This window comes from Streptopelia decaocto, assembly GCF_964273445.1.
Source record: "Streptopelia decaocto genome assembly, chromosome: 21".
In the NCBI taxonomy this organism is placed as follows: Eukaryota; Metazoa; Chordata; class Aves; order Columbiformes; family Columbidae; genus Streptopelia; species Streptopelia decaocto.
This window is the reverse complement of record NC_138676.1, coordinates 4,165,488-4,185,708: the sequence shown is the minus strand read 5'-3', so window position 1 is coordinate 4,185,708 and position 20,221 is coordinate 4,165,488. Positions and strand designations below refer to the sequence as shown.

The following is a 20,221-nucleotide window of genomic DNA, read 5'->3' as shown; positions in this document are numbered from 1 at the left end:
TTTTTAAAACTTTTTTAATTTCCTTTTTGAGAGAGACAACCTCCATAGCAAAACTCAGTGGAAAAAAAGCCCAAATCCAAGTCATTTGACAACCAACTTAGCTTCCAACAAGTGAACAAGTAATGGCCTCTTTGCAGAGTGGGTTGCTGAATTCTCCCTGGAAGCACAACAAAATGCTTTTCCACACCTTGTTACTCACATGTTCACCAACTATTTTCTCCCTATCTAATTATAAAAACGAGGAGGCCAGTAATAACACGTTTTTAGAGTCACTGGAGAGCTGAGCTTTCAGTTCAGATGGCTTCAGTTCTTTGTCTCTCTCTTCTCCTGCCTCCAAGCGCCTTTTCACTCCCCGCATTCACCAGACGGTCCATGGCACCAGGCGCAGCCACCCAAGCTGTGGCTCCTCGCTAGTGCAGGGAGATGAGCTTCTGCATCCGTCGATGAAACAGTGGACTCTGGTTCCTTCTGGGCCCATTCTCTCTTCCGAACTTTTTGCCAAAGAGCAAATCCTTGACCTGGCTCTAGTGGAAATGGAACATGCCCAAGGGCCTGGGCCGTCGTGTCCCCAGACATGCAACCAGGAGTATTCGAGATGAACCAAACATGGGAAAGCAGCTCTCATCAGTCCACGTACTGGGTCCTTCCTAAATAAGGTATGTCGACAGACTGTATTATCCGTCCGGCAGTGCGTTCTTCAAAAATGACAATCTGCAGAAGAAAGGGATATATAAAGTTCCTTCATACAAAGGCTGAGCTACTTTAAGTATTTTTAGGAGGAAAAGGCATACAATCACAGCAGGGGAAGGAAGCATCATTTAAAGAGATCAATCAATATGAGCCTGAACAGTATCTGTGATTCTTTTCCGGCACCACATGATGCAGAAAATGAACGAGCATCAAATCAGGTTTGTCTTGATTTTGAGCTTGATGCAGTGCTTTGAAGTTTAGCTGCCATTCTCATCATGTCTTAATGGTTTTCAGAACCATACTGTCAGCTTTAGAGCAGCACCTTCCCTAATTGTCACAGATCTTAGGAGAAATGAGCGTCCTTCCTCCCTGTTGTGCTGGTTTTCAGCTAGAGGTAGGTAATTCACACACTGTACGTGTCTCGCTCTTTGGGACATGACTCAAAGCAGCATCTTTAATAATACAAACAAGCAAAAAGAAATCCCACCAAATCCTCTCACCTCATTGCTCCCTTTCCGTAACCAGGGGCCGGGGAGATAGAGTGTTTCCTGAGGTCCAATCTTCCAGTAGCGGCCCAGGTTCTGACCATTGACAAACACAACTCCTTTCTCCCAGCCCTGGAATCGGGACAGCACACAGAATTACTGATGCGACCGTGCTGCCCTCCAGGACACTAAGTTACTGGCACGCTCGCATTCTTCCAGGCCACTTTCTGCGGGTTTTCTGCTTGCTTTCCCTGTGCAACTCCCTGAAGCCGTGAACATTTAAATAAGCCCCATTGAACAGGAATTATCCTTCATGTGCTAATTAAAAGGATAAAGCCTTCGAAAAGACGCAATCCATGATCCGTGCTTGTCTAGGAAACTTCATCTTTTTGAACAGGCATATCTTTATTTCTTCTCAAGCAGAGAATATCTCCCCTCACCTATTTCCCAGGTGACAGAAATAGTCTTGGTACTGAATAGCATAATTTGCAACAAAGCATAAATGAAAAAGTGAGCAGTACAATAATCAGTGGCATGAACCTTGGCTCTAGGGGCGTGAAATCAGGGGAGAAAGTTTAATAATACTTCACATCTGCAGTTCTGTGCAAGAGCAGCAATCTTCCACAGAAGAAGATGTGAATGCCAACTCTCATGCCATGGCTACAAAGTGGTGACTCTTTCCGTATCACACTGAGAAGGTGGAGATACAACTAGTGCCTCCTTTACTTTTTGTGCCCATTGCCCCTCTGAAACTAAAAAAGAAATAGCATTTGTGCATCAATAAAAAGACGAACTGTTCATCGGCAGCTCTGCGGGGTCAGTATTGCGCATGTTTTCTCATCAGAACCACTACAGACTGAACAGAATTACCTGCCAGCTTGAGAAAACTTCTACACCCTCAAAATAATTCGCTTTCTCCAAGATCAAAAGAAGACTACGGACTACAAGACAGAGCTCAGTCAGAGCTGTTACACAAGTGTCTCTCTAACCAGTGTTTTAAAACTCTTGATCAAGAAAAAACGGGGTGAATACAAAAAGGGACTTGCCTGTAGCTTCAAGAAAGTGTCCTGTGGCTGATGCTCTATCCACAGCCTCCCACGAAAAAAAGCCGGGCCGACAAAGTAATCCGGGACCGCGCTCCAGCCGGCAACGTGTCGCAAGCTGTAAGGGAAGGACCGAACACAACACTGGTCTCGGGATCGTTCCAAAGCGCCGCTTACGATGGCGGATGGATAAAGCGGCACCGTTTTCTGCACTATTTTGGGCAAAGGTATCAGTGCAAAAATCCACCTACCTACTTTTACCTCGTGTTGCCTTTCCGATACATTTAACTGCCGCCTATTAGATTTTGCGCTGCTGGGAAACGGTTGGTTTCAAATAGGAAGAAAAACAGTTTAAACCCCACAAACCTTTTCATGAAGCCAGGTTTCATCTCCAAACTGTAAATCTTGAAGTTCCTCAAGGGGGTTTTATTCAAGAAGATGTCACCAATTAAGCCTGCAAGAGCAATGGGGTAATGAAGAGCTGAAAACTAGCTAAAGCTGATAGGTTTTCCTATTTGAAAGGGAGGAACAGCAGGAGATGGAAAGCAGCCACATTCGGCAGTGGAATTAGAGTCCATATGGTCCCATTGCTCATCCAGATTGAGTGGGGAACATTACTGCACCTTGGCCTCTCCACTCTCCCCTTCGCTTCAACTCACCGAGCAGAAAACATCATTGGCACACGCAGCAGATGGGGTTTTGTTGTTATTGTTGAGTTTTAGTTAGCTGTCCACATATAGATTTTTTTAAAGCAGTAGATCAGTTACTTCTCTAATAGGCGCAGCAAAATATAACAGGGACAAGCACTAATGTCCAGTGCTGATCCAGTGCTTTTTATCCAAGGATCTTAATACATCTTAGTAAGTGATTTACCTTGAGCGCTCTCTTGTTAGATAAAGTCATTCTTCACGTCGCAGGCAAAGCCTGGGTGCTAATCCAGCTTCCTAATGACAGAACTGCAGCTGTGACTGCGTAAGCAGCGCAGAGGATTTATACACCTCTTCTGCAGTAAAATAAAATCAGTACAGTCACGTGCCTAACTCCAGTAGTCTAGTTTGTATAGTTTTTGCATACCGTTCCCCACTAAAATAGAATCCTGGGGTTTCAACCTCTTCCAGCTCCACAATTGTATGTGATAGAATTTACTAAAACGTTGAAGTCTGCTCAACAGGATGCAATTCATTCCTCCTGATGCTGCCTGTGTTTTCAAATGTTGTGATCTTCCAATATCAAACCCCCCCAGGTGAAAACAGATGTTTTAAAAGATATTTTCCTTCTTTCCCTGTGAAGTAACATGCGACAGAGCGCAGGAACGGGTGGCTAGTGCGGTATTGGGTCTGCGGTTTGGTTCTGCGTAAAGCACACAAGAAAAAGACAGTTCTACCGTGTTTAAACTCAGAGAACTATACAGGACAGCTTGGGAACAAAGGACTTAACTGACCTTTCCTCTGTTCATTCAATGCCAGGCCATAATTGACGCGACCACGGTTCTCTACCAAGAGCCTTAGCTGCCTGAATCCCTGTAAAAAAGCACAAAAGGAAGAGCATCAGCTGGACCGGTGCGCAGCGTGTGCTGTATCAGCCACAGTGCTTGGGTAACACAGGTCAGTAGAGGTGCTTGAGAGGGGAGGTGGCACCAACACCTTTGGCAGTTGCAACTGATCTGTTTACTTAAAAGTCCTGGATTATGTGACAGAACAGTGTCCCTGCATCTTTCAGCTACTGCAAATAGTGACGCGACTGAGAAACGCTCAGCCTTTTCATAAACGTTTTCGTTTTTTTTTCTGTTGAATTTTAAGTACCATTTTGCTATCCCCCACAGAGCCAGAAATGGAGTTTGACATAGTACAGGCTTCTGTCATACAGCTCTCCCACAAGTCATAAGAACAACTAGTCTATCCACCCACGCACCCACTCCCGGGAGCCACGCACAGCTCTGCCAACACGCGTCCCATCAATACATCAGTCTTATTGCCAACTTTGCCAAGCTAAGAGCTACAGAGAGACATCCCCCCTCGTTCCTTTGGAGACCCAAAAGGTGCAAAAGCCCCCAAATCCCCTTAAAACCTCCTCTGTGCTAAGGAAGATGAAGCCTACATGGATGTAATTGCATAAACGGGGTATTGGTACTCGGTGCCTATGGATTGTGGCAACTTATTTTCTCCCTGCGGTCCTGGTTGTTATCCACATGCTATTGCTGGGAGCAATCTGCGGTTGTTACCTGTCCCTCGGGGAGGGAGAGCTCCACTGCGTTGTAGTCCAGCTCGCCAACATACATGGTGTTAACAAACACCTGCAAAACAGAGCACAGGAGAGCGACGTCTCATCAATCACACTCCAATCATGTGTTGCACAGGTCACTGAAGTTGTATTTGCGTTTCCATCTGCCTGAAGTGAGTCTCGGTTATCCTCTGCTCCTTACCTGTGCTCGGTCACGGACGTGGTCCCGTGAGTGCAGGTGTCCACCACCAAATATGACAGTCTCGTAGAGCACATATCCAAAGGACTGCCCGCTGCTGTCATTTACATGCAGATTCTCCATGTTAACAGGAAACTCTGACTTAACGGGCTGCAAAGGAGAAACAGATTTAACAGTGGACGCAGCCTGTCAGCATTGACACAGAGGCAATTCATTTAAGATCGGTGTTCCACTGGACCACAGGTTACATTTACATTTACTGTCCCACCCTGAATTACCTCATGACTCTATGAAAGCTACAGCAATGAAGACAAGGTACCAGAAAAGGGAGCCAAGGACTTGCAAAACTGGAATTCCAGGATAAGTAGCAGGAAAAAAGGTGAGATAAAAGATTTGCCTCCTTGACAAAAACATTCCCAACCTTATCCTCATGGAATAACAAGCCAGTGCACTAATTGCCTCTCCCACCTAAAGGGTGATGCCTTTTAGTACCATTAAAATTGGTAGTACCTGTAAAAGAGATGGTAACACATCCCAGAGGGAGATATATTGATGCAAGAGGATTGCACCATACGAGGCCTTGCTTTCAATCATAGGAGGGAGAGGAAGGGGCTGGCCTGTGATGCAAAAAGAAAGAGAAAGATGGAACAACTATTTCAGATGCAAAAAGCCAACACAGATTTAATGCCTCTCCAGACCTCCTTTGGTCAGTCTTTCCATTCAATTACAAAAAGACCTGAAGCAAGCGTGAGGGCTGAGTGAGAATGACAGTTATTCTGCAGCCACAGCCACCTATCTGACCCTAGAACAGATTAGCAATAAGATACAACAAACAAGATAAAATATAACCAATGGTGTTTCCTTCAGATGTGCATTTATTTCCAACATACACTTCCTGGCATAGAAAGAAGCTGCTTAAATGCTACTACCTGCCTGCTGACAGACACGATTTATGTCCCTCGTCCTCCCTCCCATCTTTTGGAAAACACACCCAACCAGGCAACCAGCCAAAGTCCCAGGCCCCAGCAGAAGGAGCAGTTTAAACAATTCTCCGATTTAACGCTGTAAGTAGAACAGTACTTTGGTTCTTGGATGTATAATTACCAATGATCGTGCTGAAGAGTTGTCGGAGCTTGAAAAATTTGGATGTATAGTCTCCAGCCTCTGTCAGGACAGCATCGTAATCTGAAAAAAGAACCACGTATGTTTTAAAAGACATAGAGCAGCTCTGGGACAGCCCTCCTGTACACTGCCATCGAAGAAGGAAATCCCAAGACACAATTTGCTTGGCATGGAAACCTGTACACTTCTGTGTGAATGTAGCTAGACAAGCATAGAGTTGGTTAATTTGGAGAAGAGCCACTCACTGAGGAGCAACAGACTTTTGGGGATCTAATTTGCACACATCCATAATTTTGCACAGGATAAAGTCAACAGTTAATGATTCCGACAAACAGCTGTTGGGATGAAAAGAGCTTTACAGTACAATTTGATTTGGTAAAAGTAAAAACCAGAACGGTATCTTGGATCACCCTCTTTCCCTAGAAAGAAGAGCCAGCATGGCCATAACATAAAGTCATGATCTGCCATTTCTATTCCCAGTTCAGAACCAGGGGATCCTCCACATCCTGGAATGGGTCTGGAAATAGGAAACATTAATTTAAGCCCCCATTTAGATGGGCATTTGCTTCTGAGCTATGTTCCAGCTCATTTCTCCATGACCAAGTGGTTACACTGGCCATTTCTCAATGCTCCTGCCAGCTTTATCCAGCCCAAAGCATCGTGCACAGGTGCACGGGCAAGGCAGCGAAAGGAAACTCACCGTAACTGGTGACATCTGACTTGTATTCATCAGCCTCCAGAGCACCGTTCATGAAGCCGAAGTTGGTGCCTCCGTGAAACATGTAGAGGTTGATGGACGCTCCTAATTTGAGGACGCTTGCTACAGTATTCACCATTTCTGGAAAGGAAGGGCAGTGCCAGGAAGGCCAGAGAGCGAGAAGGTGGGTTAACACGCTTCAGTAATGCAAAGCACACGCGTGCTGGTCCTTGACAGTCAGTCACACCCGTGTTATTACAGGGATTTGTATTCTGCCCTCAGTAAGGGCAGCAAAAGGCCCAAGTTCACCGTATTCCCACAAAAGGTAAAATAATCCTCTCTTGAGGAGTGATTATTCCCTAGACAAGTAATGTTGTTATGATGGATGTGTCACAAAACTTGTGATGTTTTTACAAAATACAAATGAAGTCTTCAGAGGATTTAGATGATCTCAGGAGGTGAAAGAGACAATCTAAACCCCTGGGCTGCATTTTTAACATCAACAGAGAGTAGCACAAGGCCTTAGGACACATTGACACTAATATCTTAAGATGTTTGGCTCTCTGCACACCCCATAGAGTCCTTCTAAGAATAAAAAGAAAAATATATATTGTTTTAAAGAAGAGCTACTGTTTCCTGACACCGCTAAAGAAAATCCAAGGCACAGCAACGGGACCCACTCACTGAGGGATTATTCATTTACAGTTAAGCAGTTAATTTACAATTACACAGAGCAAAGGTTACAGCAGGACAGAAAATCTGGAAAAGTTACGTGTCATTTTTCCGTGACTGTTGCCAAGCAATAAACACCCCGATCTACAAGAACAGTGTACGGTGCTCACCATCTGCATCAAAGACGTAGTGAGGGCCCCCCCAGTTATCAAACCAGCCGGTCCAGTACTCCATCACCATCTTGGGCTGATCTCTCTGCATCAAAACAAAACCAAAGGGTTAAAAGGCAGACAGGGCAGTCTTGCACTCAGCCCTATGTTCTAGAGCATTGTTCAAACGCAGCTTGGCAACCTGGTTTACAAGTGTTTTCTTCCCCAGTTGGCATAAAAAGCAGCAGCTAAGGAGCTGTGAACAAGTGAGGAACAAGACGCTGTGGAATGCCCGGAACAGGCACAAAGCAAAAACCGTGGCACACAGGTGATACCACACAGCTCTGGATATTGTTTGGTAAAGCTGTAGCAAAAAGACAAACCAACTGTCACTGTTTAGCTTCTGCTGGATATCCACATTTATAAATGTCTGCTTATCAGCTACGCCGCTGCCAGCTGAGGGTGTGCAGGTGCACGGCAGCCAGCGCTTGCCAAGGTAGGAACAGTGGACCTTAGCGGCTTAATGCTTTTTTAATGCTGCATATGGTGCTGGCAGGAAAGAATTAGCCTTTGCAGGAATTAGGTCTTCATTAAAAAGGCTCCGCACATGGAGCAACCCTTCCCACTTAGCTCCTGTAGAATTCCACCCGGCCCCATCACACCGACAGGACAACGTGCTCAGCCGGGCTGGCACTCCCTCCTCATGGTGTTTATTTCTAGTCAAGGCAATTTTGCCCTTGATTTGATAAGGGCTTTTATCTGATGGCACATGAAATGGCCGAGGTGAGTGGCATTAAAGAAACACGTGTTTCATTAGGAGAAAACAACTGCAGGTGCCTGTAACAATCTAGTTGTTCCAGGTTCAGACCAGCCCTTGGAAATGCGTTTAATCAATCCATCCCCAGTGAACTGGTCAAAGAAGGAGTTTTACCACCCTCCGGAATAAAAGACCATAACAAGGAAAGATAACATAGCTTCATAATCCTTACAAATATGACAGGCTGCCTATCTGGTAATTAGTAAGCGTGGCAAAAGAGGAGCTGCTTTTATTAGGTCATGTTGCATTCGGTTGGTGGGGAAGATGCCTCCTGTTCATTCGCAGGGTTTGGGGAATTTTGTGCGACCTAAAGAAGGTGAAAGCACATGCGGCAGAGCCTCTTTTGCCTGTACAAGAAAAGAAAGCAAATAAAAGCGGTGGGATTCAGTGTTCAGCAAGCCAGCAGCAAGGTTTCGTTTATAGTCCAGGCAAAAGCCAATGGAAAAGATCAGAAAAGAATCGATCATGGCCAGGGGCAGATATCAGTTGTTCACATCTTTCCAGGTCGACATTTGGAGCAAGCAGAGCTACAGGGAAAGAGGACAGAGGATGCAAAGAGAGAGGACCTGTCACTCAGCACCAAAACTGGTTATTCCCTCACTGCTCCCTCATCACGCAATCAAGACACTTTTTGCATCAAGTGTTCATTAGGCACTTCGCTACCCCTGATTCACATCCCGGCAGCACAGGGGGTTGAAGATGCTCAAGCGACACATTGAATTTGAATGTTTTTTTGCTGCTAAAACTGCACTGCGTGGAAGGCGTTTGGGGAAGCGTATCTGAAATCCATGTGTCCCTCTGACCGGTGCTGCTGCAGGTCCCAGCAGAAACGGGACCAATAATCTCTTCTGCCCAGCATGCCATTAATACAATATTACAGATCTACACTGAATATGAGGTATTGGAGATGCCTGGAACACCCATCGCAGTGTACCCTGAAAGAACTGCTGCAGATCAGCACCCAGCATTGAAAACTACACTTTTCAAATGTGCTCTTGACGGCACCCACAGCATCAAGGTAAAAGAGTTTGCTGCATCGTACCTGTACTGTGTCCAGGTATTTCAGGAGCCCCGGTTCCAGTTTCTGAAAGTTAACAGTGGCCAGCGCTATTGAGGAAATAAAAAGGTTTTATTAATTTAGACGCATACAAAATAGCTTGGGGAGCACCTCCTCAGGCATCAGCCCAGCACAAGCTCAGAGGGAGCTGGAACATCCTCTGAATCACCAATACAACCTCCTCAGCAATTTCCCATCAAAGTTTTCACTCTGTGTGCAGAATCTAACTGGACGGCAGCACACAGTGGAATACTTGCAGGCCATCGTTTTAGCTCCGGCGTTCAGAGATACTAGAAAGAGAAAGCATCAGAGCAGCTCGTGGGGTGTCAGAAGCTCTAATTAGAGGCTGTAAAGCACTTGGAGATCCTCAGATAAAAGGCACCACATAAAAGCAAACATTATTAGAAAGCCATATCTGGATGCCACACTGATCTCTCAGGCTGTAGCTGCAGGAATCGCTACCCAAGCGATATCTTACAGTTGTCGTGTCTGTGGGGGTGGGCGAGAGAAACCCCAGCACGAGTGAACCACACAGAAATTGTAACGGGAAGACTTATCTGTGCTTCTGTTGTGTGTGTTGTGACAGTCACTGCTCGATCTTCAAGCCCCAGAGTGGGAAAATCTGTCTGCAGATGCCGATGGATTAGAAGACACTAATCTGGTACCATTGTCTCAGCCCCTGGTACGTGTTTGAACCATTTCCATACCTTTCTAGCCCTCGGTCACACTGGTGATGTCTCTCCCAAGAAACTTTGAAAATGCAGGAGCAATGGTATGATACTGTATTAAAAACTGGCGTCTTATAAGAGAGCTGCTCTCAAACCCAGCCCCAGTTGTGTCAGACAGAGCACTTCAAACAGAATGTTCACAGAAGCACAAGCTCACTATTTATACCTTGATTTTAATGGGCTGACCTATGTAGTGTGCTGGCCTGAAGAATTTGGCGCGGGCAGATGTGGTGGGAGAACAAAAAGAAATGGGGATGTAGCATGGATGTAACACATTAGCTGGCAATTCGCCACTGATGAACAGAACAAACAAAACCACAGAATCACTGCGTTGGTTTTCAACTCCAGCATGGAGTCTTCTATTTTCTTCACACGGTGGATTTTGTCCTCTCTCCCTTAGCGCTTTCATAACCACCTTGCTGCTCTACCGCTCGTTATTCCACGCAACTGATTACTTGACGTGTTGCCTCTAATGAGCGGATTGTTATGACATCTAAGAGACAAATTGGTAACAGAGAGCTCTCAGCATGCAAAACGCTGGAAGAGACAACCCCGGACAAGAAGGAGCTCCGAGGCAGCAAACATTCCTGTAGAAGATGGGGAGGCTGCAGGGATTTCCACAGCAGCACCGCAGCTCTCCGGCAGGGAGACAGTGACTCTGTGTGGTCACGGCCAAAAACTGCTGCACGCCAACAGAAATACAACTAAGACGACCACAGTACTGGGGGAGGCCTGTGGACTTCAGAGCTATAGAATTTGTCCCTCTCATTCTTTCAAATAGAAGTAACAGGAGGAAAAAAAAAAATGAGGGAACTGGGAAAATCAGGATCACACTACGCCCCAAACAGTCAGATTTAGAGCATGAAACTCAAACATCTGTACCTCGGCTTCTTCACAGCGAAAAGCAGAAGAGGCGCTATGCAGCATCTTTAAGCACTTAATAGAATTACACTTTTTAGAGGGAAAGGGAAACTGGACATGTTTTTGCATTACGCGTATCTGACACCCTCCTTTCCCTGCCTGCACGCCCCAGAGCAAGGTCACAGAAGACAGGGCTGCCCTGCAAAGTCCGGCTTAACTTACAGAATGTTAGATTTCAGATTCTGATGGGCTTTTTGCTTCTCTTTTTAATTGCAAAGCAGTTATCTTAAGTCACTACTATTAATAACTGCTGAGGTACTTGACGAATATACACTCGCAGCAATAAGAAGTTGTATTTTTAGCCTTTTAATCTGGTGGAAACAGCACCGAGAAGGGCTGGGTGCTGCCATCTCCTGCCGCAGCTCGTTGGGAAGCACAAATGCCCAATGCTGGGCAGAAGGCAGCTGAGAATTTCTCTGCACACACTGACTGGAAGCGGAGGGGTACACATTCTCATTCAGAGGTGACATTTCCGCAGCCCCCCCAGCAAAGAGCACAGTCCTACCTTGCTCTCCCACAAGCACGTACCTCCTTCCACTAAGCCGAACGACAGCCCGTTCTTGTTGTCCGAAGTCATCAACAGTTCCACAATCCCCCTCTTTAACAGGGCCTAAATCAAAGAGAGGAAAAGCCCTTGTGTTAACAGCCTGAGTTTGGTATTTGTCAGGATATTAAAGCATTACAGTACATTATCACATTCTCTGGGGAGAGCGTGAAACTGGCAGTGGCTTGGTAAGAAATATTCCTGTGACATCTCCCATTCCTCCTGAAGCTTCCCTGCCTACTTTCTCCAGCTTAAAGACAACTGAAAAATCTTATTTTGTTTTAGAAAGCTGGACCTGTTTCTCAGTGATGCATCAAACTTCAGGATTTTATCTTCTTCTGAGGTCAGTTTAATAAAGAGCTTCACTGCTTTCCATCATGTAGAAGAAGAACAAGAAAAGCAGCTCACCCATCCTGCCTGCCTAACAAAGGAAGCTCCAAGGGGAAAATAGCTGGTTTGCCAGTGAACGCCATCACAGGACAGCTCAGGTACCCAAGTTCTTGAATAGTCAAGTCCGAATGAATTCACTGGTTCTTCAATATCGCAGCACTGTATGAAATAGCGCTCCAAGGTTTTTAAAACGCATATGCACACACAAGGTTCTTCCCATTAGGATTGTGCTCTTACAGTTGTTGTTGTTTTACAGAACAGGGGCTGAAGTCGAGGTTAGGAAATCCCAGTTGCATATTAACCCCTCTTTTCACTGTACCTGTACAGGTAGTCACCCCTTCAGCTCCAAGGAGCTTTGAAAACAAGCCTTCAGTCTCTTGATTCTAAATTACTAACTGTAAAATGGTGATAAAGACACATCAGCTCACACAGGAGTTCCCCGTGTTATGTGCACCAAGTAGCTGATGTCTGTTGTGTTTAAAACCTTCGCATTTAAACCCTATGCACACAGACTAGACCTGGGCATCGCACACAGTCTGCATGAGAGAAGCATTACAGCACCGAGTTTAAAGACAAACCCAATTCAGAGTTAAGACAACCTGGTTAGTTTAGCAACCTACCATCACTAAATCGATAACCTGAACAGATGCTGGTATCTGACAAAATTCAGCTACTGAAGACACCGGAATTTCTAACAAATTTTATTACGATAATTCCTTGAGCGCTGCATTAATACTCAGTTTCTTCCTCAACTTGTACATGATGCAAAATGGAGAAACGGCAGCGAGCTGCCACACATTGAAATGCGCTGCAGGATTTCAGGGTGCAGCACAGAACCCAGAAATAGAAGCAGCGTCTGCGGCAGACACAGGTGTGTGCTCAGCTAATCCAGCTCAGGTACTGTGTGTGGAGACAGGCCCACACACCCTTTCATGGCCCAGATGATTTGGAAGGCAAAGGCGCTGCACCCAAAAGAATTAGATAAGGACAGGGATTTCAGGTTTTGTGTGAGTCTTGGGTTTTTTTCAATGGGTATATTAATTCCAGGAATATTGCAACGTTGTCATACATGCTAGATGCAAATGTGAATTAATCCACATTGCTACATCCAAAGCTCAAGGCCCAAACCAGAACAAAGACCAGGAGCTCCACCTCACATTAGATCCCACTCCAGCCAAAAAGGAAGCCCTGCAAATCCTGCTCTCCCACATTTTCATCTTTAACCACGATAATATACTTCCTCAGATGTATGTTGCACACAATACCAGAATATGATGAAACAGCACTGCAGAAATACACCCACAGTCCTGGCAAGGAAACTTTATCTGTTCTGACAAGTTTGTGAAACATCGCAAGCTCCTTCATCACTAAGCCATGGAAAAGCAAGAACAGAACTATGCTTAAAACTTATCCAGAAGAAAGAAAATGTTCTAAGGAAGGCGGTTTATAGGATTCACCACAGAAAGAAGTAAACGTGACACATTACCATTTTAACATAGGTCATGTAGTTTGGGTCCTTGGCGTAGGAGCCATATTCATTCTCCACTTGCACGGCAATGATGGGACCTCCTTTCTTGTACTGTTGGGAAAAGAAGGGAGAAGTTGTTCACCAGGATTTCTGAAATCCCAGCGGCACTGGCTTGCAGGAAAGATGCACGAGCCTCAGCTCCACGCTCTCATCCTCCCAAAGGATTCTGATGGGTTGTACTTGCCTGAAGAGGGACCACGATAGGCATTAGATGATCAAAATAAGCGTCCACAGCTTCTGTGAAGCCCTTGTACGTTGTCCTCAGTTGCATCTCTGGGTCTTGCAGCAGCCAGCTATGAGAAAAGCAGCAAACAGAATCTGTTAGAGTCTCCTGGCCAGGTATCACTGACCTTTCTTCGTCAGGTATGGACAACTCCCTGAGTTATGGAGAGACACCAAGTGCGGCTGGCTACCGCTCACACTTTTAGATGGTACAGACTGCAATCGCCAAGCTCTCCCCTTTCTCCTTGTTCTGTATTTTGGGCCTAAGCTCATTTCATTAGTTTTCCCAATAAGATTTCAAGAGCTAAACTTGCCACTCTGAAGGTTACTCTGGAATTCCCTGTATCCCCAAGGGCACTCCACAACCAAGTGCGCCCTCATAAAACCCCAACCATCGCTCAAAACAAAGCCTCTGGTAATTGTTCCCATGCTTTCTACTGCTGATTTACAAGACTTAGTTCACTGGCTTGGGGTTAACACACCAAAGGGCGATTTGTTTGCGAGCAGAACAATGTAGTGCTATAACAATTTAAGCAGAGTGAGCTTGTACCTTCCTTGTCTCTGCAAAAAGAAGGCATCAACTAGTAGCGGTCTGAAATACTCAACTCCTGTACGTTACATGCAGCTGCTCGGCTTACAAAATCATCACCTCTTTATCTGCAAAATGAGAACGCTACTGTTGCTCTTTATCAGACAAATAATCCCCAGATGTTGTCAAGACAAAATGGAGACACGCTGAGGTTTGAGCTCTGTGAAGGTGAGGAAAACAAGTGGTACGTAACCCAGCGCTGGTTCCACTGGGATCTAGTCACAAGTCTCAATGCTGATGGATTCACCTCAGCTCCAAAGCCTCTCACCAACAAGCTGTGTGCTTTGGGACAAAACGCAACAGGAGGCTGGAGAAGCGATGGGTCCTCGCTGCTGTCGCGTGTAGCGCCTGTGTGCTAGTAGGACTTTAAAATGGACCTGAGACGAAGCAAATCCTTACATCAAGCTGCAAATACCACTGTTCGTATTCTACAGACAGTCAAGTTGCAACAGCAATAGAAGATGGGTTTCCCCAGTTCTGCCATAAAACAATTATTATTTTAAAGAATAACTGCTCAGAACAGATTCTGGATCCAGACTCACTATCTGTACTGCTTGAGAAAGCTCAATAACATAATGGGTCTTCACCTGCTTTGGGGACACAGAAATAAATATTCCCATCTAACAGCCAGCCATCCTACATCTTCGAAAGGGGCTCAGCTGTATGACATGGGGGGGTTGTGCTTTTGTTTGGTTTTTTCCACAGTCCCTAACAGTTTTCTCAGCTGAACTATTTACACACTTACCTGGGCAGACCACCAAGGTCCCATTCAGAGCAGATATAAGGTCCAGGACGCAGTATCACCCACAGTCCATTTTTAGCTGCCAGTGAAAGGAAGGCCCTGGAGATTGAGACAGCACAATTATCATCTGACAGCAGAATCCCAACTCCATGCGCTCCTAGTACACCCCTCACCATGAAATTTAGGTACCAGAACCCAAAGAGAATTTCTTGATAAAGCAACTATACTGGCTTGGTACTAAACCTGTAAGTTCAGGACTTGAGCAAGCAGGAGAAGAGTCTCCATTGCCTGATCAAGGCACAGGCTTTCCATCAGAACCTGGAAATGACATCTTCATCCAGAACCAACACGCGCAGCCTCCCCTCAAAACAGGACTATTTAATAATAGAGCTGTCTGTACCACATACTCTAGATCCAGGTTTCGACTGAAGTCAAACTTCCCTCTTTCTTGTTCGTGAAGGTTCCACGGCACGTACCTGAAATGCAGAGTTAGGGCTGAAAAGGGCACACGAGAAAACTCTGCTCTCCCTTTGTTAGCCAGTAAAAGACCCAGAGATTACCGCATGTCCACATTACAAGTGTCTATTTACATGTTATTTGTGCCTTTCATTTTCCTGACAAGTCCTTACTTGCACTCTTTTCCTGTACTCTGCAATATCCAAGTTTCTCAAGACCATCCACTGTGGTCTGTCTCTAGGTATATCTTTCATTCTCCAGAACAGAGCGATTTTTAAATCACAGCTGTGCTAAATGGCCCCTTCAGAGCCCAAACCTTCCTCATCAGGCCAACATTAAGAAGACACTTTCCCAGTACATCTGACAGACCTCAGTTCCAGTCGGTATCTGATGATACTGCAGTGTGTGTTGACTAAAGAAAACCTGAATCCCCACTACCTTTTTTTGGTGCCTTTTCTCACAATAGCAAATACAAAAAGACATTGTTATCGCTCACTGGAATGAATGACAAGAGTCGCACCAACTGCTGTGGAAGAGGGGACAGGCTGCAAGGTGCCAGAGCCTGGGGAGCGAGGACACTTACGTCGTGAGGGTGTTTAAGCCACACGCTTTCATCTTGAGCATGCGGTCCTCCCAGTATTCCCTGGGGACTCGGAAATAGTGCATGGACCCTCCAAATATGCGGAAGGGCATCCCCTCCAGGAGGAACTGCGAGTTTGCTGTCTGCAAGCCCAGGGTCCTCCCCCATAACCGCAGCGGGATCAGCTCACTCCAGTTAAACCTGGAAGACAAGGAGGGACACATGAGCGCCCAGTGTCTAGTAGAGAAATCCGTGCTTATCATAAAGAAATCTGTCCCCTAAGAAATGCTCCTTTCACCCTACCTGGCAGGATCAGCTCTGACCTTCCATGCTCTTTGTCATACTGAGCATATAGACTTTTCAGAAAGCCATCAAACGGGTGGAAGATCTGCCCAAGATGTGTATTTAATATTCATTTCATTACCAGCTTCTATCCCGAATGCCCCAACCCACTCTGCTGTACTTTACAACCAAAATGTAGCACTGCTCAGGCTCAGATCGTGAAACTAACTGGGCGAAAATAAAAGATGGGAAAGCTTTCACTCAATAGTAGCAAACGCTTTGATAACTTATGAAACGTGTGATCTCCATGTTTTGCAGTAGGATGGCATACGCTGGCTGATTTCCAGATCATTCATCACTTAGCACAGACGAGGTCTGCTGTCATCACAAACTCACCTCTGCCAGCGTTACTGCTTAGATTAGTTCCTTCATACGTTATTCGCCACACGAACTGGAGCAAAGGAGATACCAGCTTGCAAAGGAGGTTCTGAAGCACTTACCAGCTTCTATACTCAATACAGCTCCATTTGGGTCAGCTCCTGCGTGCAACAAACTACTTGCTACTGCCTTACACAGCTCCCCAATTCATTTTGGCTGAACCGAGAGAACACGTTACCAGCCAGTCCAGACCCCGAGCAGGGACACTGCTCCGTCAGAGCACCCCCGTCCCACAACGCTGAATACACAAAGGAATGAGACAGTAGCAGCTTGTTCCGCTGAGACGTTATCACAGCCAGATGCGAGGGATGAATTCCCGCCTTAAGAAAGCAAGAGCGACATTCCATTTGGGAGGAATGTCGCACTCGGAGAAGAGGGAAATACCTAATCCTCCGCTGTTTTCTAGGCTTGACGTAGAGCGGGGATGAGCAGAGGGTGAGGACTTGTCAGAACTCGCGGCTCACGGGGATTGTGAAGCAGGAGCCGGCAGCGATTGCCTGTCCTCAGACACGAGACAGGGACACTACAAAGGAGCTAAATCTAAGAGTTCCAGGCTACTGCACGGGCTGGCTGAGGAGCTCAGAGGGTACCTGTATAGCACAGCATCCTCACAGGGCTCTGAAACAGCCGGCAGCAGGCACGGGTAATACCTGGAAAAGGAAGCCTAGATTAGATACTCGCTGCCTGCCGTCAACGAGCGCTCGCGTGCATTTATTGTCAAACCATTTACGAAAAATAGCGCTGAGCGAGGAGATAGTGAAGTATCCCGTTCAGAAGGCGGTGCAGTAATAGCAGAGCTCTTATCAAGGTAGCACAGCTCACACTAGGAGAAATAAGCACAAAACACCTAACTCCAAGGGTGACTGCCTGAATAGGAACAGGAACAAAAATAGTCATCTATACAAGAGACGAGGTACAGCCAGAGAATGACGGCAGCATTGCTCCCAGGGAATTACTGTGAATTTTACCAGTGTGGGAAGTGGTTTTCAGTCCACACACAGGATATTGTATGGCGACTGTCCCTCTGTGCTGCTAGAACTACATCTTAAACAGATTGCAACGTCTGCACATCAGATCCTGAAACTGCAGCTATACCTACTTCTGTTCCTTGGTGGGAAGCCTGAGGTGGAAAGCTCAAAGGAGACGCAAAACTCCAATTTTAGACTGGACAACACCTAAGTTTCCAATCTGTTTCTGAGGTAGGTAAAGCCCTGCACACAACAGTACTGCAAACTGGCACTGGTGCCCGCACCAAGGCTGTGCTCAGGAAGCATACATAGCCAGATAAAAATAAACAAATCACTTAAGCTCATCTTCTTAATCCAGGCATAACTCGGTTGGCAAGTTTCCATCAAGTTTCCTACCTTAAAACTTCCCAGCTCCAGGGTTTCTTCTCACCACGAATACCTGGAAGGGAACTCCCAGCCTCCCAATATTTTTAACATATTATCCTGAAATCCACATCTGTCAAGTGACTTCTGAAAACAATCTTCTGTGACTCAGCAGAGCTTCATCCTGTTACCCTGAGCTGGATTTCCACAGCTCAAAGCCCACCTGGGCTCTATGCTTCCTCTTGAGAACAACGTAGAGCTCCCAGCAGATACTTTTTCCTCATTTCTATAATGACAGCACAGATCGCAAAGATTGTCTTTGCTAAAGCTTATTGGCCTCCTTTGTCCCTCAGTAGCCACTTCCTCCCTGCTTCAGGGAAGTCTCTTTTTTTGCAAAAAAATAACATTAGATTACCAAGTTCGCCCAGCACAGAAGCTTCAAAATTGAGCTGGACAAGCTGGTCGTTAACAAAATGATCTGTCTCTGTAAGACGTGAGTTGAAGCGCAAAACACTACGCGCACAATAGGAAAGTCGCAGGTGAACCAGACAGCTACACTAAAGCATTCGGTCCTGTCAAACAAAAACCTGGCGCGAGTCCTCTCCGCATGAGATAAGAGCTTTAGTGTTGGTATTGGTCCACCACATACCCAGAACGGTTGGGAGAGAAGCTAACGGTAAAGAAAAATAAAGCCAAAAGGGGAAGAGGTGCAGAGACCATTTGCTTGCTTTGCCAATACCAAAGGACGCGCTTCAGAGGACAAGCGACTTTAGAGTTAATCCCTAAGCCCTGCTTAGACCTCAGAGGGCTTTGCTGTTTATTCTGGGCTTCCTCTGGCCATTGGAAAGTGAAAGCTTTGCGTTGCCTTCACTCACGACTCGCTGTCTGCGTGGGTCGGACGAGCCCCAGGTGCACACACAGATAATCATCTCTCCATTTTCTAATGCAGTTTATTCTCGGGTGACTTGGGCCATGGAGGAAAACACCGGCTACCAATGGACACAGCGTTTGATAGATATACTTTACAGGGACAGAACTCTATGCTTTTATCAGGTATCAGTTTGCAACAACCCTCTGCTAAGAACATATGTGGCACAAACCCAAGACCAGCTATAAAAGAATTTTGCTTCCAATTAAGCAAAGATTTATCAAAGCTTTGAGGATCAAGTAACTTCCAGCTATGAATTTAAGAACACGTTATAAAATATCAGAGATATAAAAAGGATCTGAGTGGCAATAAATAACTACATCTTCCCTTGGCTGAAAATGATCCCCAGCCCTGTGCTGTGAGGGACTGAAGAGCTGCTGTCACTTGGCATGGAGAAGCTGCTGTGCACACATACACCAGGAACGAGCGTCACCCCCAAAATGAGCGTGATCTAAACCACCCAGGCTTTAAGCTAGAACCTTGAATAACTTCTTGGTACTACAGGTGGGCTGTAGAGGAACAAACATTGGCCTGGAGCATACAAACGGGGCCAGAAGAAGAAACTTAGCGTGGTTCTGAAAGGAGGTGACACCCCCAGGTCTGTGGGTACCATGCTGCTCAGCCCGTGATGCCAACACGGGGACACGAAGAACCAGACCCAGAGCAGGCTGGAGAGAGGGAAACACGGCTCTGGGGTGAGCACGTCGAGACACCCGTGACGGGCTCAGGGATGGGTTAGATCTGCCACAGCGATTGATTTGCAAACGAACATCATCCATCAGAGCCGCGGTGATGTAAAGCCCGACGCCAGCCAAGGGCAACAGGGATGGCATTAGCCTAATGTAGGATCTAATTTATAGCGCTGGCAATTGGTCTTATCCATTACTTTCCATGATAGACAAGAAGTTGTGTATATTACGTGTACATTTCCGTAAAGCTGTTAAATAATTTCTGCAGGGGGGAGCGTTGCTGTCCCGTTCCTTCCCACGCTGGAGCGATGCTCCCGTCAGTGACCGATGTGCAGCCCTGCGCATCCCCGTAAGAAAACATGTTTTGATTCTATCGAGCCTGACTCGCGGCAAATTAATTTTTCCAGGTAGTGATAGGGAAGCACCGACTTAATGAATCGTTTTCCCGCAGCACCCCCCGATTCCCATGCAAGCGCAGTTGCGCTCAGCCCGGCCGCAGGCGGGACGGCGGCACGGCTGACAGCCCGACCTGCCCCCGCTGTGCCCCCCGGGGCCGTGCCGGTTCTCACCTGCGCAGCAGCAGCCACAGCACGAAGACGAGAAGCCCAAAACCCCCGAGGCGCCGCTGCCGCCGCCCGCCGCACGGCCACATGGCGGCCGCGGCCCCGGCCCCGGTCCGGCCGCCGTGCCCCCGCCGCCTTG

The 20,221-nt window shown here is 46.4% G+C and overlaps 1 protein-coding gene across 3 annotated transcripts; it reads right to left on the bottom strand.

Annotated features, from left to right (window-relative positions):
- On the bottom strand, positions 1 to 20,206 carry LOC309448637 (beta-galactosidase-1-like protein 2). 3 transcript variants are annotated; one of them, XM_082070356.1, is made up of 20 exons: positions 20,089 to 20,206; positions 17,162 to 17,221; positions 15,855 to 16,052; positions 15,223 to 15,291; positions 14,819 to 14,914; positions 13,447 to 13,555; positions 13,221 to 13,313; positions 11,329 to 11,410; positions 9,137 to 9,201; positions 7,299 to 7,383; positions 6,460 to 6,597; positions 5,742 to 5,822; positions 5,148 to 5,254; positions 4,641 to 4,787; positions 4,440 to 4,511; positions 3,660 to 3,738; positions 2,585 to 2,672; positions 2,222 to 2,336; positions 1,191 to 1,307; positions 1 to 711 (listed from the first exon to the last, which is right to left on the bottom strand). In XM_082070356.1, exons 1-20 carry the CDS (start codon positions 20,169 to 20,171, stop codon positions 625 to 627), a joined length of 1,971 nt encoding a protein of 656 aa, XP_081926482.1. In that variant the 5' UTR covers positions 20,172 to 20,206; the 3' UTR covers positions 1 to 624. The 3 variants fall into 3 exon arrangements, with proteins under 3 accessions (XP_081926482.1, XP_081926484.1, XP_081926483.1); XM_082070358.1 differs by lacking the exon at positions 20,089 to 20,206 and adding an exon at positions 17,936 to 18,097; XM_082070357.1 differs by lacking the exon at positions 17,162 to 17,221 and having other exon boundaries at positions 20,089 to 20,188.
- Positions 20,207 to 20,221: the final 15 nt, after the last annotated feature.

What these genes read in the sequence shown, in the direction of transcription:
- LOC309448637 (XM_082070356.1), bottom strand. Translation starts at nt 20,171, where the DNA reads ATGTGGCCGTGCGGCGGGCGGCGGCAGCGGCGCCTCGGGGGTTTTGGG. An exon ending in TCTCCCTCCCCGAGGGACAG is followed by an intron (nt 3,739 to 4,439) that starts GTAACAACCGCA and finishes GCTTTTTTACAG; the next exon opens with GGATTCAGGCAGCTAAGGCT. An exon ending in TACGGAAAGGGAGCAATGAG is followed by an intron (nt 712 to 1,190) that starts GTGAGAGGATTT and finishes TTTCTTCTGCAG; the next exon opens with ATTGTCATTTTTGAAGAACG.